Source organism: Filicampus tigris, chromosome 9 (genome assembly GCF_054856515.1).
Source record: "Filicampus tigris isolate MCC_2025a chromosome 9, RoL_Ftig_1.0, whole genome shotgun sequence".
NCBI lineage: Eukaryota > Metazoa > Chordata > Actinopteri > Syngnathiformes > Syngnathidae > Filicampus > Filicampus tigris.
In genome coordinates, this window is record NC_141225.1 from 25,039,329 (window position 1) to 25,052,522 (window position 13,194).

Here is a 13,194-nt window from a genome sequence, read left to right on the forward strand (position 1 = left end):
CAAGATGACGCCTCCCCACCCTCCTCCTCCCCCTTCCTCCTCATCATCAAGCAGTGAAGAAGACGCAAGACGGAGAAAGACGTCCGGCGCCGAGAAGCTTCACGTGAGTTTGTCTTCGTTTGTGGTTCCTCTCGACGATTGGATGTCGCTGTCTTGTTGTTTTGGGGTTCGGTGTGTATTTAGACCGCCATTGTGTGTTTGGCGTGTGTGTGTGTGCTCAAGTCGGACAGTGTCGCGTCGAACAAACTTGACCGGGGTCCCTGCAAACTTTTGGGCAACTTTTTGTGCTCATGTAGCGACGGCTCGTTGGCTTGTTGTCATTCTGTCGTGGCAAGTAAAGTCTTCGTCCGAACCGAGTGCGCCCGCTACACGAAGGGAGGAGAAAAGAGGCGACCGTGGCGATTCTTGACGCGAGGAAAAGTGTTTTGTGTGTTTGTTTCTAAAGAGTTTTTTTGGGCTGTTTGTTTGTTGACCCAAACTGTGATGGCATCTGTTGGCTTCACTGGCTTCACTGACACTAGCTAACCCTTTCAGAGGTGGCCAATGTAAGATACAGTTGACCCCTCCATACTCGCGGTTCGGCACCCGTGCATTCACCAATTTGCGACTTTTTTTTTTTTTTTTTCTCTTTTCAATATTTAATTTTTTTTTTTTTAACTCAGTCAATGCCAGACTGTGTTAAAAGATGGACTTGCCGGTGCCAGCCGTTTTGACTAATTTTTGAAGGCCTACAGAAAATTGACTTCTGTAGCTATGTAAGCATGGAACCTACCAAAACAAAGATTTCATCCTCGTCTTTCATCAGAAAAAGGGTAGAACGTAAAAGTACGTTTCTACCCGTTACCATTCTTTAGTAAACAGCAGTTGTACATTGGTAAGTTTCGTGAAAATACTCGTTTCTGAGAAAATGAGATTTTTGTGACGCAGGGCGCATTTCAAGCAGAACTTTCACTTCTTTACTGTTTTTTTTTTTTTTTGCATTTGTGATACCTGAAATATGTAAACAATGCTTTATTATATCGTATAAAGAACACAAAAAAATGTTGCTTCGTGCGCAAGATAACAGTTTATTGACACGGGGCAATCTTGGTTTTATTTTTGGGGTTTTTTTGCGTTATCAGTGGTTTCCCCCAAGACTTTTTGGGGGGTCTAAATTTTTTTTATGCAGATTATCACCCTTGAGGGGATAAGCCGAAAGGATAACAACATAATAGTCGTCAATTATAGGTGGATTCCGAAATTCAACTATTCAGATTTTTTTTTAATAAGAAAAAATAATTCATCCTATCATCTGTTATTTGTTGAAAAACTCACCTATGCATTGTTGCAATAAACGTATTACTTTGCTGTCATCTTGGTGCCAGGGAACTATGTTGAAGTGAGTTGAGGAGTTTTTTTATTTTAATTTTTTTTTTTTTTAATTAGTGCTTTGCTGACCTCTTGTGACATCTACAGTATCGGCAATAATAAGCTGTTTTGGGTTTGTGTCCAATTTCCTTTTTTGCTATTCTTAGCTGGGCTCCGTCCTTATGCTCTTAGTTGTCTTGTAGTTCTAGCATCTAAACACAATCCTGTTCGAAGTCAGATTGCGACTCAGTCATAAGTCACATTTGCTTCAATCTTGCACCTCTTTATGTGATACTATTATCAAAACAGCTTGTGTACCATTTTATATTAGATCAAATGTGGATGGTATGTGGTGTAAGTTTTTATCCTGGAAAAAGGCAGGCTGTTAGGAAAAATACGATCTTTTGTTTTTGTTGGAGATTTAAGAGGTGCGCTGTACGGTCTTTACCACATATGGCAGCTTTAATTCCAAGCTCCCAAAAAAGGAGTAAAAAAAAAAAAAAAGCTTCTGCAAGAAAAAAGGGAGGAGATGTCGGGAAGAGCGTGTGGACAGGAAACGGCTGTTGTGTGTGTCTGCTAGTACACTCGACTGGATAGCGACTCCACACCATCAAGTAAACGTTGATGTTGCCTAATAAGTAACTATTGAAGCAGCCTACTTTTGGGTCCCTTTTGGAGGAGGAAGTATTCACCTTTGCATCCCGTCTTCGCTCAGTCATGCTTCACTGAAACAGGAAGTTGTTTGTGTTTCTTTCCTGTTTATTGGTTTAGACTAAAACCCCAAATGACACAGATTCAAGAAGCGACTTCCCTTCACGTGACCTACAAATGCTAACATGCTAATGCTAAAGCCTCCCACTCTTTCCTCAGTGCCGGTCCTTTGTTGCCGCTAACGTTGTCGTCTTTACCTGTTTTATCTGTTTCAAATGTGAAATATTAGCACAATTTATGCCGAGCACTTAGGCCAAATGATTGTTGGGAGTGTTGTAAAACCTTGGCAGAAGCCCCCCCCCCCCCCTTTGATTTATAATTCATATAGCTAAATGATTGGAATTGGCCGAATATTGAGTGAGGAGGGTTTAAAAAGGCAACTTGTTAAATGGCGTCATCGTTAGGGCAAGCTGTGCTCAGATTTTGCCTGCCTTGCTATTTCAGCCTGCAGAGTTGGCAAAAGTACTCACACGCGCTACTTGTAGGTACTAGTACAAATAATTGTTGTTTGTTCTGCTGCAAGCTCTGAGGCAATCTCAACTGTGCTTGACTTAACCTTTCTGTAATGACATTTTTTTTTTTTTTACTTTTTTCAAGTGTTGTTATCCACAAAGGTTGAAAAAAGTAAGGAGTAGGAAGTACAGATTGGTTTTCAAATCGTTAATTGCGTAGTTTCCTAAGTCATGAGCAGAAAGCACCCCCTGCATTTTTACAGTATTAGTATTTTTTTATTTTAAACTGTTTGTTAACAAGGTAAACATTACATTAGTAATTATTCTAGGCTGACAAAATATAGGAAGTAAAAATATAAACTCAAGTACTTATGCCTGAAAAATCTGCTCAACATCATGAACAAAGTATTTTTCTTTAAGACTTGCCACCACTGCTGACCTGGCAAAAGTGCCCAAGAAGGAAAGAAAGAAAAGTAAGACTGAAATCATGAGCATCAAGGTGTCCGCGACGAGCATGTTTAGAAAGCGACGAAAGCCGATGAATGCCCTGAAGTGGCCAATGAGAGAGTGAAAAACTGGACGAGCGTCCGTCCCATTGGGAGGCTGCCGCTAGTTTCCATTGTGGCGTCCACACAAGATTCCAGATGTCAGCGAGAGCAACGAGTTCTGTCACATGCTACTCTCAGCATGGGGATGACCCTGTCAAACAAAAAAGCCTCTAGAAGCCATGCTCAAAAAGACACAGGAAGGTTGCAGGGAGCCCTTGCGTTGGTTTTGTTCCTTCTATTTTCACAAATCAGCCCCTGGAGCCAGGCTCATGTAACAACATGAAACTTGGTAGGCAGGCATGTCTGTCATGAGTAGACCAGCACAAAAAAAAAAAAAAAAAAAAAAAAGTCAACAACTCTTTTCACAGGAAGTCAGACAATCAGTGACGTTTTATGGAGGCTTATTGGTTTTCCAGCAATTGGTATGGATAATGAATGAATGAATGAATCTTTTATTTTTTTGTTTTTTTTGGTCTAGGTTTCTTATGCTCATTTACACTCACACCTGACCTGACTTTGTCCCCTCGCTGTTTTAACCTTTTGTATAAGTTTGTACAATGGAGCCGTGTGCTAATACACTTTGCTAATCCATGAGCTTAGCTTTTTTTTTTCTTCCCCTTTTGAGTTCACGAGGAGGCCCACCTGGCAAGGATTCAAACCCACTTTCAATTGTGCTCTTGCCTTTTGGCTGCGCTCGGAATTGTGCACTCATTCCCTTCCACCTAATCACTATCGGGGGATTTCGATATAGTGGACATATCGTGCACTCACCTTTGGCTTTCACGCGCAATAATAAATGTTGGCCAAGTAAAACTACTGTTGACCCCCGCTAGTCGCAAGGGGACCGGACCGGGCCGGGCCGGTCCGCATGTAGCAAAAATCAGCATATAACTGACAGCCTTTGAAATGCACTGGGGAAAAATAATGCTTTTTTTTTTTTTTTTTTTTTTTTTTTACAAAGCCCCCAAATTCTTCAAAGAAACACTGAAAAACATTCAATAGATGTTAACCATGAAAAATGTGGAAATAAATGCAAGGGGAAAAAATGAAAACAAAAACATTTTCAAAATGTTGGGGAAAACATCTGTGAATATGCAAATCCGGGGGTGCTGAACTGCAAGTATGTACTGCCAGTCACACGTGGAGGGCTCCAGGGCTCTGTGTTGGGTCCGTTGTTGTTTAATACAGAATATGTGAAGGATCAGATTTTTTTTTTTCCCCCCCCCCCAATACGTTTTTTGTTTTGTAACATATATATTGAATCTTCCCGATCCCCCACAAAAAGCAGGAGACGACTGTAGTGGAATGTAGCTCTTCACTGAATCGAAAAGTAGTTTTCAAACATGACTTTTCATGATTCATACTCTGAGGACACAGGGCTCGCAATGGAAGTAAGCACACGCAGTTGGGTAAGTACGCGAGTAAGTGGTGCGTTTGAAGTGTGTCCACAGCGGATTTGAATAGTAAGTTAGCTTCCGTTAACATCTCTACCGCGGGGGCATCATGCACGTTGTTGGGTTTTTTTTCGGGGGGGCGACAGTGCTTATGAATATGGCCGGGGGGGGTCGTGGCCGGACGGGCAAAAAAGGGTCAAGTGCCCAGCTCTGCTTTGGCTCACTACACATTTCAACATCACTCCAAAAATGGCCCACTCACTATCGAGTGAGTGACTTTGAACACAGCCGCACACTGCCTTAAACGCCCCCCTCCCCTCCCCCAACTCTTCTTCCACGTGTGTCCGAACAGGAAGGCGGCCTAGCGTGCAGGACAGGAAGTGATCGCCCTCGCTGGGCCTCCGTGGAGATGAAGGCGAAGCCAGCGGAGCTTGCTGAAGCGCGGCAGAGGTGCAGATGAGGTTAGCGGGAACGCTCCAAGGGCCACGCCCCCTCGCACCTCCAGCCATGTTGTTGAAGAGGAAGCTGTGCGTGGCGCTGGGCATCGCCGCCGTCCTCCTCCTTATGCTCGCCAGCCAGAGCATCCAGAGGAAGCACTTCCTGTCGCTGTCCTTGGCCACGCCCACCCAAGACGACAACAGTCGGGAGACGGGTGAGAGACCTTTACAAGCTCGGTATCGCACCCGACTCACGAGTTGGGATTTTGATATCGAGGGTGACGGTTCATAGACCTGCTCAGGGTTTTTTTAAACAAGCCTTTAGGGTTGTATGTTAGGCTTTCCAGTCAGGGTATTAGGGTTTCAAGCCCCGATGAGCTTTTTTTTTTTTTTTTGGAACAAGGGCTCGTGTTTCAAATAAGGGGTTTGATTTAGTCTTAGGGTTTAAAAATGATGCTGTCAAGTCACTGTTAGGATGCCAAGCAAGGGTTAGGGTTTCAAGTAAGGTTTTCAAGCCAGGCTTAGGGTATCAACTTCAAGACAGTGTCAGCACTTTAAACAAGGGCTACACTTTCCAATTAGCGCTTCAAACTAGGTCCGGGTTTCATTCAAAGTGGGGTTAGTTTTTCGGTTTAGGCTTTTAAACTCGGTGTTAGCTTTTGAGATGAGGTTTTAAACAGCGGCTAGGGTTTCAAGACAGTGTTGGGGTTTTAAGCAAGGGTTAGGCTTTCAGATTTGGCTATTAAGCGGTGGTTTTGAGAGGAAAGTTTCAAGACCCGTTCAGTGTTTTAAACAAGGATTTGGGTTTTAAGATTTTGGTTGGATTTTTGCTTTGTGTTTTGACGAAGGCTGATGTGTGAAATAAGTTTCCGTGTGTTGTTTGCAGCGCCTCCCGCTGACGGTAGCAGCACACACGCACTCGAGAAGCTGGTGGGAGGCGGCCATGCCGGGCAGGACGCAAGGTAACCTCTTGGGTGGGGGCGGGTCCCCCCGCAATTTTGGGGCGGTCTGACCAGCGCGCTCCTCTCAGGCCCTGCGGTTGTCCCGAGTCGTGCGTATCGGATGTGAACGCGTCCGACTGGTTCGGCCGCCGCTACGACCCCCGACAGCGGCCCGTCCTGCGCGACCCCGACGAGCGCTTGGACCCGGGCGCCCTCAACTGGTGGCTGGTGAGAACTGCACGCTTCGCATCCGAGACGCCGACACGCGTGTGTTCATGAATGTCGATGGCCGTCGCGCCTGAAACAAACGACTTGTCACTCAATTGACGAATTTTGACACCTGAAATGCAGAAGAAGCGTTCCGGAAAACTCCGAATGCTATTTTGAGCCTCCCACGAAGCTATCCTAGTTGGTTCGGTAAGCCTCAAAGACACTCCCATCATCAGCCAACGGTGTTTTCGCAAACATGTCAGAGGCCACTTGCGAATGCGGCCGGGCACCGAGTGGAACCGGCCGGGACTCGCGTGGCCCTAAACTGCATTATTGTGTTGTATTTTCTTGAGGTTCTCCAAAATGAAGCTCTCGTGTGGATAGTTGACGCTCATTGGCTCGACGTTCATATAGCAGCTTCCATTAGCGCCGCCGAGAGTGGAAAGTTGTCATGTGAAGCGATTAGCAGGCCACAACGGCCGTTTGTCTTTCTGTTGGCTTCTGCTCGGGAGACGCACGCACGCACGCACGTCGGAGCGTATTTCCTGCTCTGCATTAACACACACACACACACACACACACGCAGACGCACAGGCCATTAGGAGATTAAAAGGGGAGGGGCCAGGCCGGGGCAGAAGGTGATTTCATCTTGCTGATTCACTGTGTCGTCACTGCACCAAGCAGCCACACTAGCGCCTTGAGATATGAGTTCAGGAAACAAAAACAAAACAGCAAAAAGCTAAACAACAGCAATTGAAAAAAAAAAAAAAAACAACACAACGGCAAATGCAAAATACACACAAACGAATGACTAAAATAAGAACAAAAAGCCGAACGCAACAGCAAATCCAAAAACGAAGATAAATGTTGTCTTGTTTCGTGCTAGCATTTCACATGTGTTTTGCCCCAAAAAGTTTTCTAACTGTGGTTCCAATAGCCAATGATGTCCATTGGTTGATTAAAACCTCAAATTATAGAAAAAGGCAGCGAGTGTAGCCGAAAAGGAAGACCGATGAATCGGCAGGGCCATTTAATTGTTCGATATTAGCCCTTTTAAAATCTGCTTCAAACAAAAAAAAAAAGAACTTATTTATTTAAGGATGATGCCCATTAGTCTCCACCGATGCAGAGACTATCCTTCTTGGGGTCCACTCACAATTAATCAAAAAAAGGTTAATAATGACAGTTGCTACATTTACAAAGCACAGGCGCTTCCACATTAGGCACAAGTCCAATTATGTCCAACTGTCAAGATACAAGCAGAAGAGTCAAACACGAACGCATTACAACATACGACAGAGACAAACAGACTGACGGGGGGGGGGGAATCAGCTGATGTTTGTCTTCTGTTGAGGGCTTAAACAAACATTCACGGACAAAGTCAAATGCTCTGCTTGTAATTCGCATCTTTTATTGTTGCTGGGAGCCAAAAAACTTTTATTCATCAGTTATCTGAGTTTCATCCTGCCGAATGTCAGAATCGGCATAATCAGTGAACCGAAGTCAGCCTAAAAAAAAAAAAAAAAATCTGTCAGTTGGGCCCGAGAAAATGGTGAAAAAGAAGACATTCTTTGCTTTCAACTGTATTTTTTTGTTTCGTTTACATTTCCTCCAATAGTGTGACGAGTGCTATTTTGTCGGAACCGATTAATGGCATTTCGTTGGAGATGGGATTGATTAGAGTTGCGAGCGCGGTCACGCAATGAGATGAAGTCGTAAGCGAGCTATCGCAGCGACGGAAAATAATGGGCACGGAACCCAACGGGGCTGTTTTCTCTCGGCAGAGTCTCCAGCATTCGGGCAACGACCGCACGCTGCAGGAAGTGATGTCGGCCATGTTCCAGATCATCTCACCGCCTTCCGTGGACTTTGCGCCGCGGCCGTCGCGTTGCCGCTCTTGCGCCGTGGTGGGAAACTCGGGCAACCTGCGCAAGTCGGCGCGCGGGAAGCTCATCGACTCCCACGCTTCCGTCATCCGGTACCTTTTCCACACGCGTGCTTTGCCAACTTGAGTGACTGAAGACACCGTGATGCCCTCTCGCGTGTGGGAAAGGACAGCCACAGTGCCATTTTTTTTGTTTTTTTGTTCTTTTTTTCCCCCCCTCCCCCCAACAAGTGTATTTTCGGATAGGCTGGAACAGGTATAAGGCTTTTCAATGAAGTCCTATAGGGACAATAGATTCCATTGTTGGGTTGGAAAGTCAGAAGTCGTACCTAAATAAATCATTAGCCTAATTGCGTAATTGCCGAAGTCATTTAGTATGAACGTTTACGGAAAACGAAAAAATTCAACTCGGCAAACAATCAGAGCCCGGTTGGCTCCGATTCAACCGGAAAGAAAATCACTCTTTGCTAGCACGCTGCTATAGTATTTTTTTTTTTTTATTGATGTTTTCACAAGTTAAAAAATGAATTGGGCAAATATGCTGTTAGGCTCACAAAATCAAAAATAAACGGTTAAATTCTGATTCAGTCAAATGTGTTTCTTTTAAAAGTTTGCTGAGATGTTTGCAGAAAACGAAGAAGAAAAATTGTTTCCTCGGTTCCACCTTTGTGGATTACAATGACCTGGATGACTGACAATGGACACGACGCAAAAAAAATAAAATAAATCAGTGATTCTTCTTCTTCCTGCATGTGACCAATTGGCGTTTTTCCCGCTCAGGATGAACAAGGCGGTGACGCGGGGCTTTGAAAGCGACGTGGGCAACCGCACCACGCATCACTTTGTGTACCCGGAGAGCGCGGTGGACGTGCGGCACGGCGTCCGTCTCATCCTGCTGCCCTTCAAGCTCCGAGACATGGAATGGCTCAGCAGCGCCCTCTCCACCGGACACGTCAAGATGTAACGGCAACAACAAAGCGCACAATCTGGGCAATCTGCACCCAAGCTCACCTTCGGCTTTTCACAAACATGAATGAACTCATTCACTGTCACACGCGTTTCAGACCCTCTTTGACCATAATGTGTGGAAAAACGAAATTGGCAAAAAATCTCACTTAAGGTCCTGGGATTGAATGGCCGGACCGTGAAAAGACAAGTCAATTCGTCAATGGCACTGAATGAGTTCTAGACATTTTGGGATTCAAACAAATCGAGCTGACCCGCGCTTTGTAAACCTTAGTCAACTTGGTGTCTTTGACAAATCAAATAGGCTTTGTTTTTGACTCCCAAACATTTGCCATGTATTTATTGAAATGAATGAAATATCAGCATCATAAAATCAAAGACATTTAGAATTTTCAGTGAATCTAATGGCAGGTCCTCATTAACATCAAAGACAACTTTGTATTTAAGGAACGAATTGATTTTTTTTTTTTTTTTTTTTTGGTCAACCACCAAAGTCAGTTTGGTGTCTTCGATAAATTCAACAACTGTTTTTGTAAACATGAAAAATGTTCACAGTCTTTCAGTGCACATGTTTTTGGAAACTTCAACGTGAATTTAGTGCCCTTTTTGGGGGGAAAAAATCCAAGACAATTTTCAATTTTCGGACATGTCTTTGGAAACAATTTCATGTTTTGAAAACTTGAAAGTCAATTTAGTGTCTTCAACAAACCTAACGTGGATGTTTTTGTAAATCAAAGACCATTTATCTTATTCCAAAAAATTAAACTGTATGTAGAGATTTTTTTTTTTTTTTTTAGAAAGAAAGAAAAACTCAGGGGAGAGAATTTTGTCACCCAAAAAATCAAAGACCATTTAGCATATTCAACAACTACTCTGTATTTCATTTTTGTTCCACACCAAAGACGTTTTTCAAACAAACGTTTTCATGTACGTTTTTTGTGACGGTCCAAGACGATTCGTAAACACGAAAGGCCAACGTTGTCTTCCGTCTGCGTTTTTGTCAACATGCACGATGATTTGGTGTTTTTGTGTGCTCAGGACGTACATGCGTGTGAAAGAACGAGTGGAGGCCGATAAAGACAAGGTAAGCGCGACGCGGGCGGGCGGGCGTGCCTCGCCTCGCTGCAACGCGCGCTAGTTGCTAACGGCGCTAAGTGTGCTAACTAAGGTGTTGGTGGTGAGCCCGGCCTTCTTCAAGTACGTGCACGAGCGCTGGACGGAGCGTCACGGCCGCTACCCGTCCACGGGGATGCTCGCCCTCGTCTACGCGCTGCACACCTGCGACCAGGTCACCACGGCAACCACCCACGGACGCTCCGCTCGCCTTCCTCACACCTAACAACACTCCTTTCTCACTTCCTTCGTTGACCCTTCAACACCTCCTTTTCCACCTCCTTCCGTCCATTCTTTGGCCTTTATATTTTCCTTCCTTTCTCCTTCCGTCCTTCTAGCTTTTGTCCTTCCTTTCTTCATTTCTCCTTGCTTTGGCCCTCCCTTCATTCCTTCTTTCCATTTGTCTTCATTTCTATTTTTTTTTTCCTCCCTGACTTCCTTTTGCCTTCATCATTCCTTTCCTCTTTTACTCCTTTTTCCATTCTTTTCTTTTCCTTCTTCATCCTTCCTTGTCCTACATTCCTTACCTCCTTCCTTTTTCTTGTTCATTTTAATTTTCCTTCCTTCTTTTCCTCTTACTGATTTATTTTCTCTACTTGCCTCCTTTCATTTCTTTCACACGTTCTTCCTTTCCTTTTGTCCGTCCTTTCTTCCTTGTTTTTCTTCTTCCCTCCTCCTGCTTCCTTCTGTCCTTTTTCTGTTCCCTCGATCCTGGTTTCCTCCCCGCAGGTGTCGGTGTTTGGTTACGGGGCCGACAAGCAGGGCAACTGGCACCACTACTGGGAGGAGAATCGCTACGCCGGCGCCTTCCGCAAGACGGGCGTGCACAGCGCCGACTTTGAGACGCAAGTCATCCAGCGGCTGGCCGAGGAGGGAAAAATCCGACTGCACGTGTGAACCGAGCGGTAAACCCCAGCCACGCCCCCCCAGCCCCCGTCCATCCTCGCGCTCGGACGTCCGCCGCTCGACAATGAAGAGGAACGGCTCGGATGTTCTCTGGCGCTGAAAAATCAAAAGCCTAGCGGCCCAAAACCTCGTCGTCGTCCATTTTGTGCCTTTTCCACAAGACTGTGGAACGTCCTGCAACTACGTCCACACAAAAAAAAAAAAAAAAAAAAAAAAAAAAAAAGCTTTGCTCTGAGGTGGGGAACAACCACACACACTTTTTGGGGGGATTTTGTATTATTTTGCAAAGTGACTTTAGGGATAACCTCTTTTTTTTTTTTTCTCCCCCATCCGAGCACTTTGCCTTAAGGAAATGGCAGCCATTTTGCGGCTTCACTGATAACTCATCCTTTCATTCAAAGTGAATGGTTGCCGTCCGGTAAGTATTTGTCCGTTTTTGTTATGCTGCAGTCTTAAATTCCTAAATGCATGATTTTTTTTTCCCCCCTCTAAAGTTGTGCAAACAATACCACACAATGACAAAGTGAGAAATAGATCATTTAAAATTCTGTACAAATGGTGTTTATCCAAATCCATCCAAATCCCCCAACCCCCCAAAAAAAGCAATCCCAGTTTTTTATGACTGGTTGGTAAAGAGCTCCCTAACTTGACATTTCAGTTGGCGTGTCAAAATAAAACACACGCACAATTGCACACCTTCATTGAGTTATTTTAAGTACACAAAAAAAGGTCTGTGAAAATTCATGAGCATTCCCAGAAATTCCATACTTATATCCTATTAAAAAGTATTATTTTTTGCACATTAAAGAAATTAACGCATAAAAAAAATCAAGTTTCGCTGCCTGATTTTTTTTTTTTTTGATCCCAACACCACACACACTTTGTCATAATGTGGTATGTGGCAAATTTTGAGGGAAAAAACAAGTTGATTCGATTTTTGGTAGAAGACCGCGGCATCACAAATGATGTGAATTCATCTTTTGCTTTAACGAATGTTAACGTTCTTCCGTCACTACATTTCGGTTGCCCGTAAATGTTGCAGAAAAGTTGCGGCGCAGTCAGCGTTTTTGTCCTACCAAAAGTCGCCATCATCTGCCGGTGTTGACGCGTACTGTGAATGTCAAAGTCCTCCGATGGTCAATCGTGTGCGCGCGCTGCTTTTTGTTTGCAAACGACAATGAAGGAAAATGAGGACCATGCAGTATTTTTTTTGGTTTTGTTTTTAATCTATATAGCATGCTGCATATTGTTTTATTTTCTTTCGGGCCATATGGAAAGGAAGAAAAAAAAAAAAAGTGATACGATGATGAAAAGTGAAGTTTATGACTAAGGTTCCATTGACATGTTGGGTTATCAACCACTAATGTTGTGAAGCCTGTGAAATCACAATGTTATGACTTTATTATTCTTACAATATTTTGTTTCTCTTTTGAGGTGGCCCCACTCGTCACTTGTTCAAGTTTTGCGTGGTTGTGTTGTGATTGTATTTTTTTCTAATCACTATCATCAAAACGGATCATTTCAAGGCATAAAGTCTAAATTCAGGTTTTCGGCAAGTTGCTTGGGTTCCAATACTTTTGTCCATTTTATACTCTCGCTAGATGTGTCCCAAGACGCCCCCCCCCCCGCTTTACATGTAAGAGTTTGTGAATTTGTGAAGGCACTGCTGCCACTTGGACTGAAAAATAACGAGAAAATAAAATGATTCAAATAAAGACATACAAATCCCACAAGTTTTTATTTGATTTTCCATCCTAAAAAGAGGTCAAGTTTGTCATTTTTTAAATTGTACTCTTCTTACTGGCAACTTTTTCCTTGCTCTTTGTACTTTTTGTTGTTGTTGTTGCGTTTTAAATTGTCACAATGTTTGGTGGTCGTGTTGATGTTTGAGTGGCTAAAGGCAGGAAGTGAGGAAGTGAGGTGCTACTTGGCCGCTGAGACGTCTTTGAAGGCAGCTGGAAACGTTGACCGGCGTGTCGGAGCAGCTTCTCCTGAGCTGCTCGTGCTCGTGCTCGTGCTCGTGCTCGTGCGCAGGTGCACTGTTGTACAATCGTTACATCAGTTCGACATTGGCTGCACGAAGGAAGATGGAAACAAGCCTCTCTGCTCTGGTTCCTCTTCAATGTAGCCGTGCTGCGTAGTACACATGCTCAAATTCCGGATCACAAAACTTCAGTTCATGTCCGCTTTTAACCAATTTATTATTATTTTTTTTTCTTCATTTTCACTTTCTGAAAAAATGTCCCAATTGTTATCCTCCCCGCTTCCCACCTATAGGAATCAT

At 43.9% G+C, this 13,194-nt stretch overlaps 2 protein-coding genes across 17 annotated transcripts in view; one reads left to right on the plus strand and one right to left on the minus strand.

The window, feature by feature from the left end:
• st3gal8 (ST3 beta-galactoside alpha-2,3-sialyltransferase 8) overlaps positions 1–13,194 on the plus strand; it is a 15,355-nt gene continuing 2,161 nt past the window's right edge. For 6 of the 8 annotated variants that reach the window (XR_015088024.1, XR_015088025.1, XR_015088026.1 and 3 more), the window contains exons 1-9: positions 1–103; positions 4,805–5,104; positions 5,776–5,851; positions 5,920–6,058; positions 7,825–8,018; positions 8,706–8,885; positions 9,930–9,975; positions 10,060–10,179; positions 10,734–11,328. Coding sequence is in view for 2 of the 8 variants with exons in the window: in XM_086039636.1 (XP_085895762.1) it covers positions 4,909–5,104; positions 5,776–5,851; positions 5,920–6,058; positions 7,825–8,018; positions 8,706–8,885; positions 9,930–9,975; positions 10,060–10,179; positions 10,734–10,901 (1,119 nt within the window). In the remaining 6 variants the exon portion in view is untranslated. Of the gene's footprint in view, positions 172–4,804; positions 5,105–5,775; positions 5,852–5,919; positions 6,059–7,824; positions 8,019–8,705; positions 8,886–9,929; positions 9,976–10,059; positions 10,180–10,733; positions 12,644–13,194 lie in introns of those variants that run through there. The other 2 variants (XM_086039636.1, XM_086039638.1) reach the window with 2 other exon arrangements.
• The window catches only part of unm_sa1614 (un-named sa1614), a 21,069-nt gene continuing 20,504 nt past the window's right edge, over positions 12,630–13,194 (minus strand). For 7 of the 9 annotated variants that reach the window (XM_086039625.1, XM_086039626.1, XM_086039631.1 and 4 more), the window contains one exon: positions 12,630–13,043. In XM_086039625.1, coding sequence (XP_085895751.1) covers positions 12,761–13,043 — 283 coding nt within the window. In that variant the 3' untranslated portion in view covers positions 12,630–12,760. The remainder of the gene's footprint in view (positions 13,044–13,194) is intronic. The other 2 variants (XM_086039635.1, XM_086039629.1) reach the window with 1 other exon arrangement.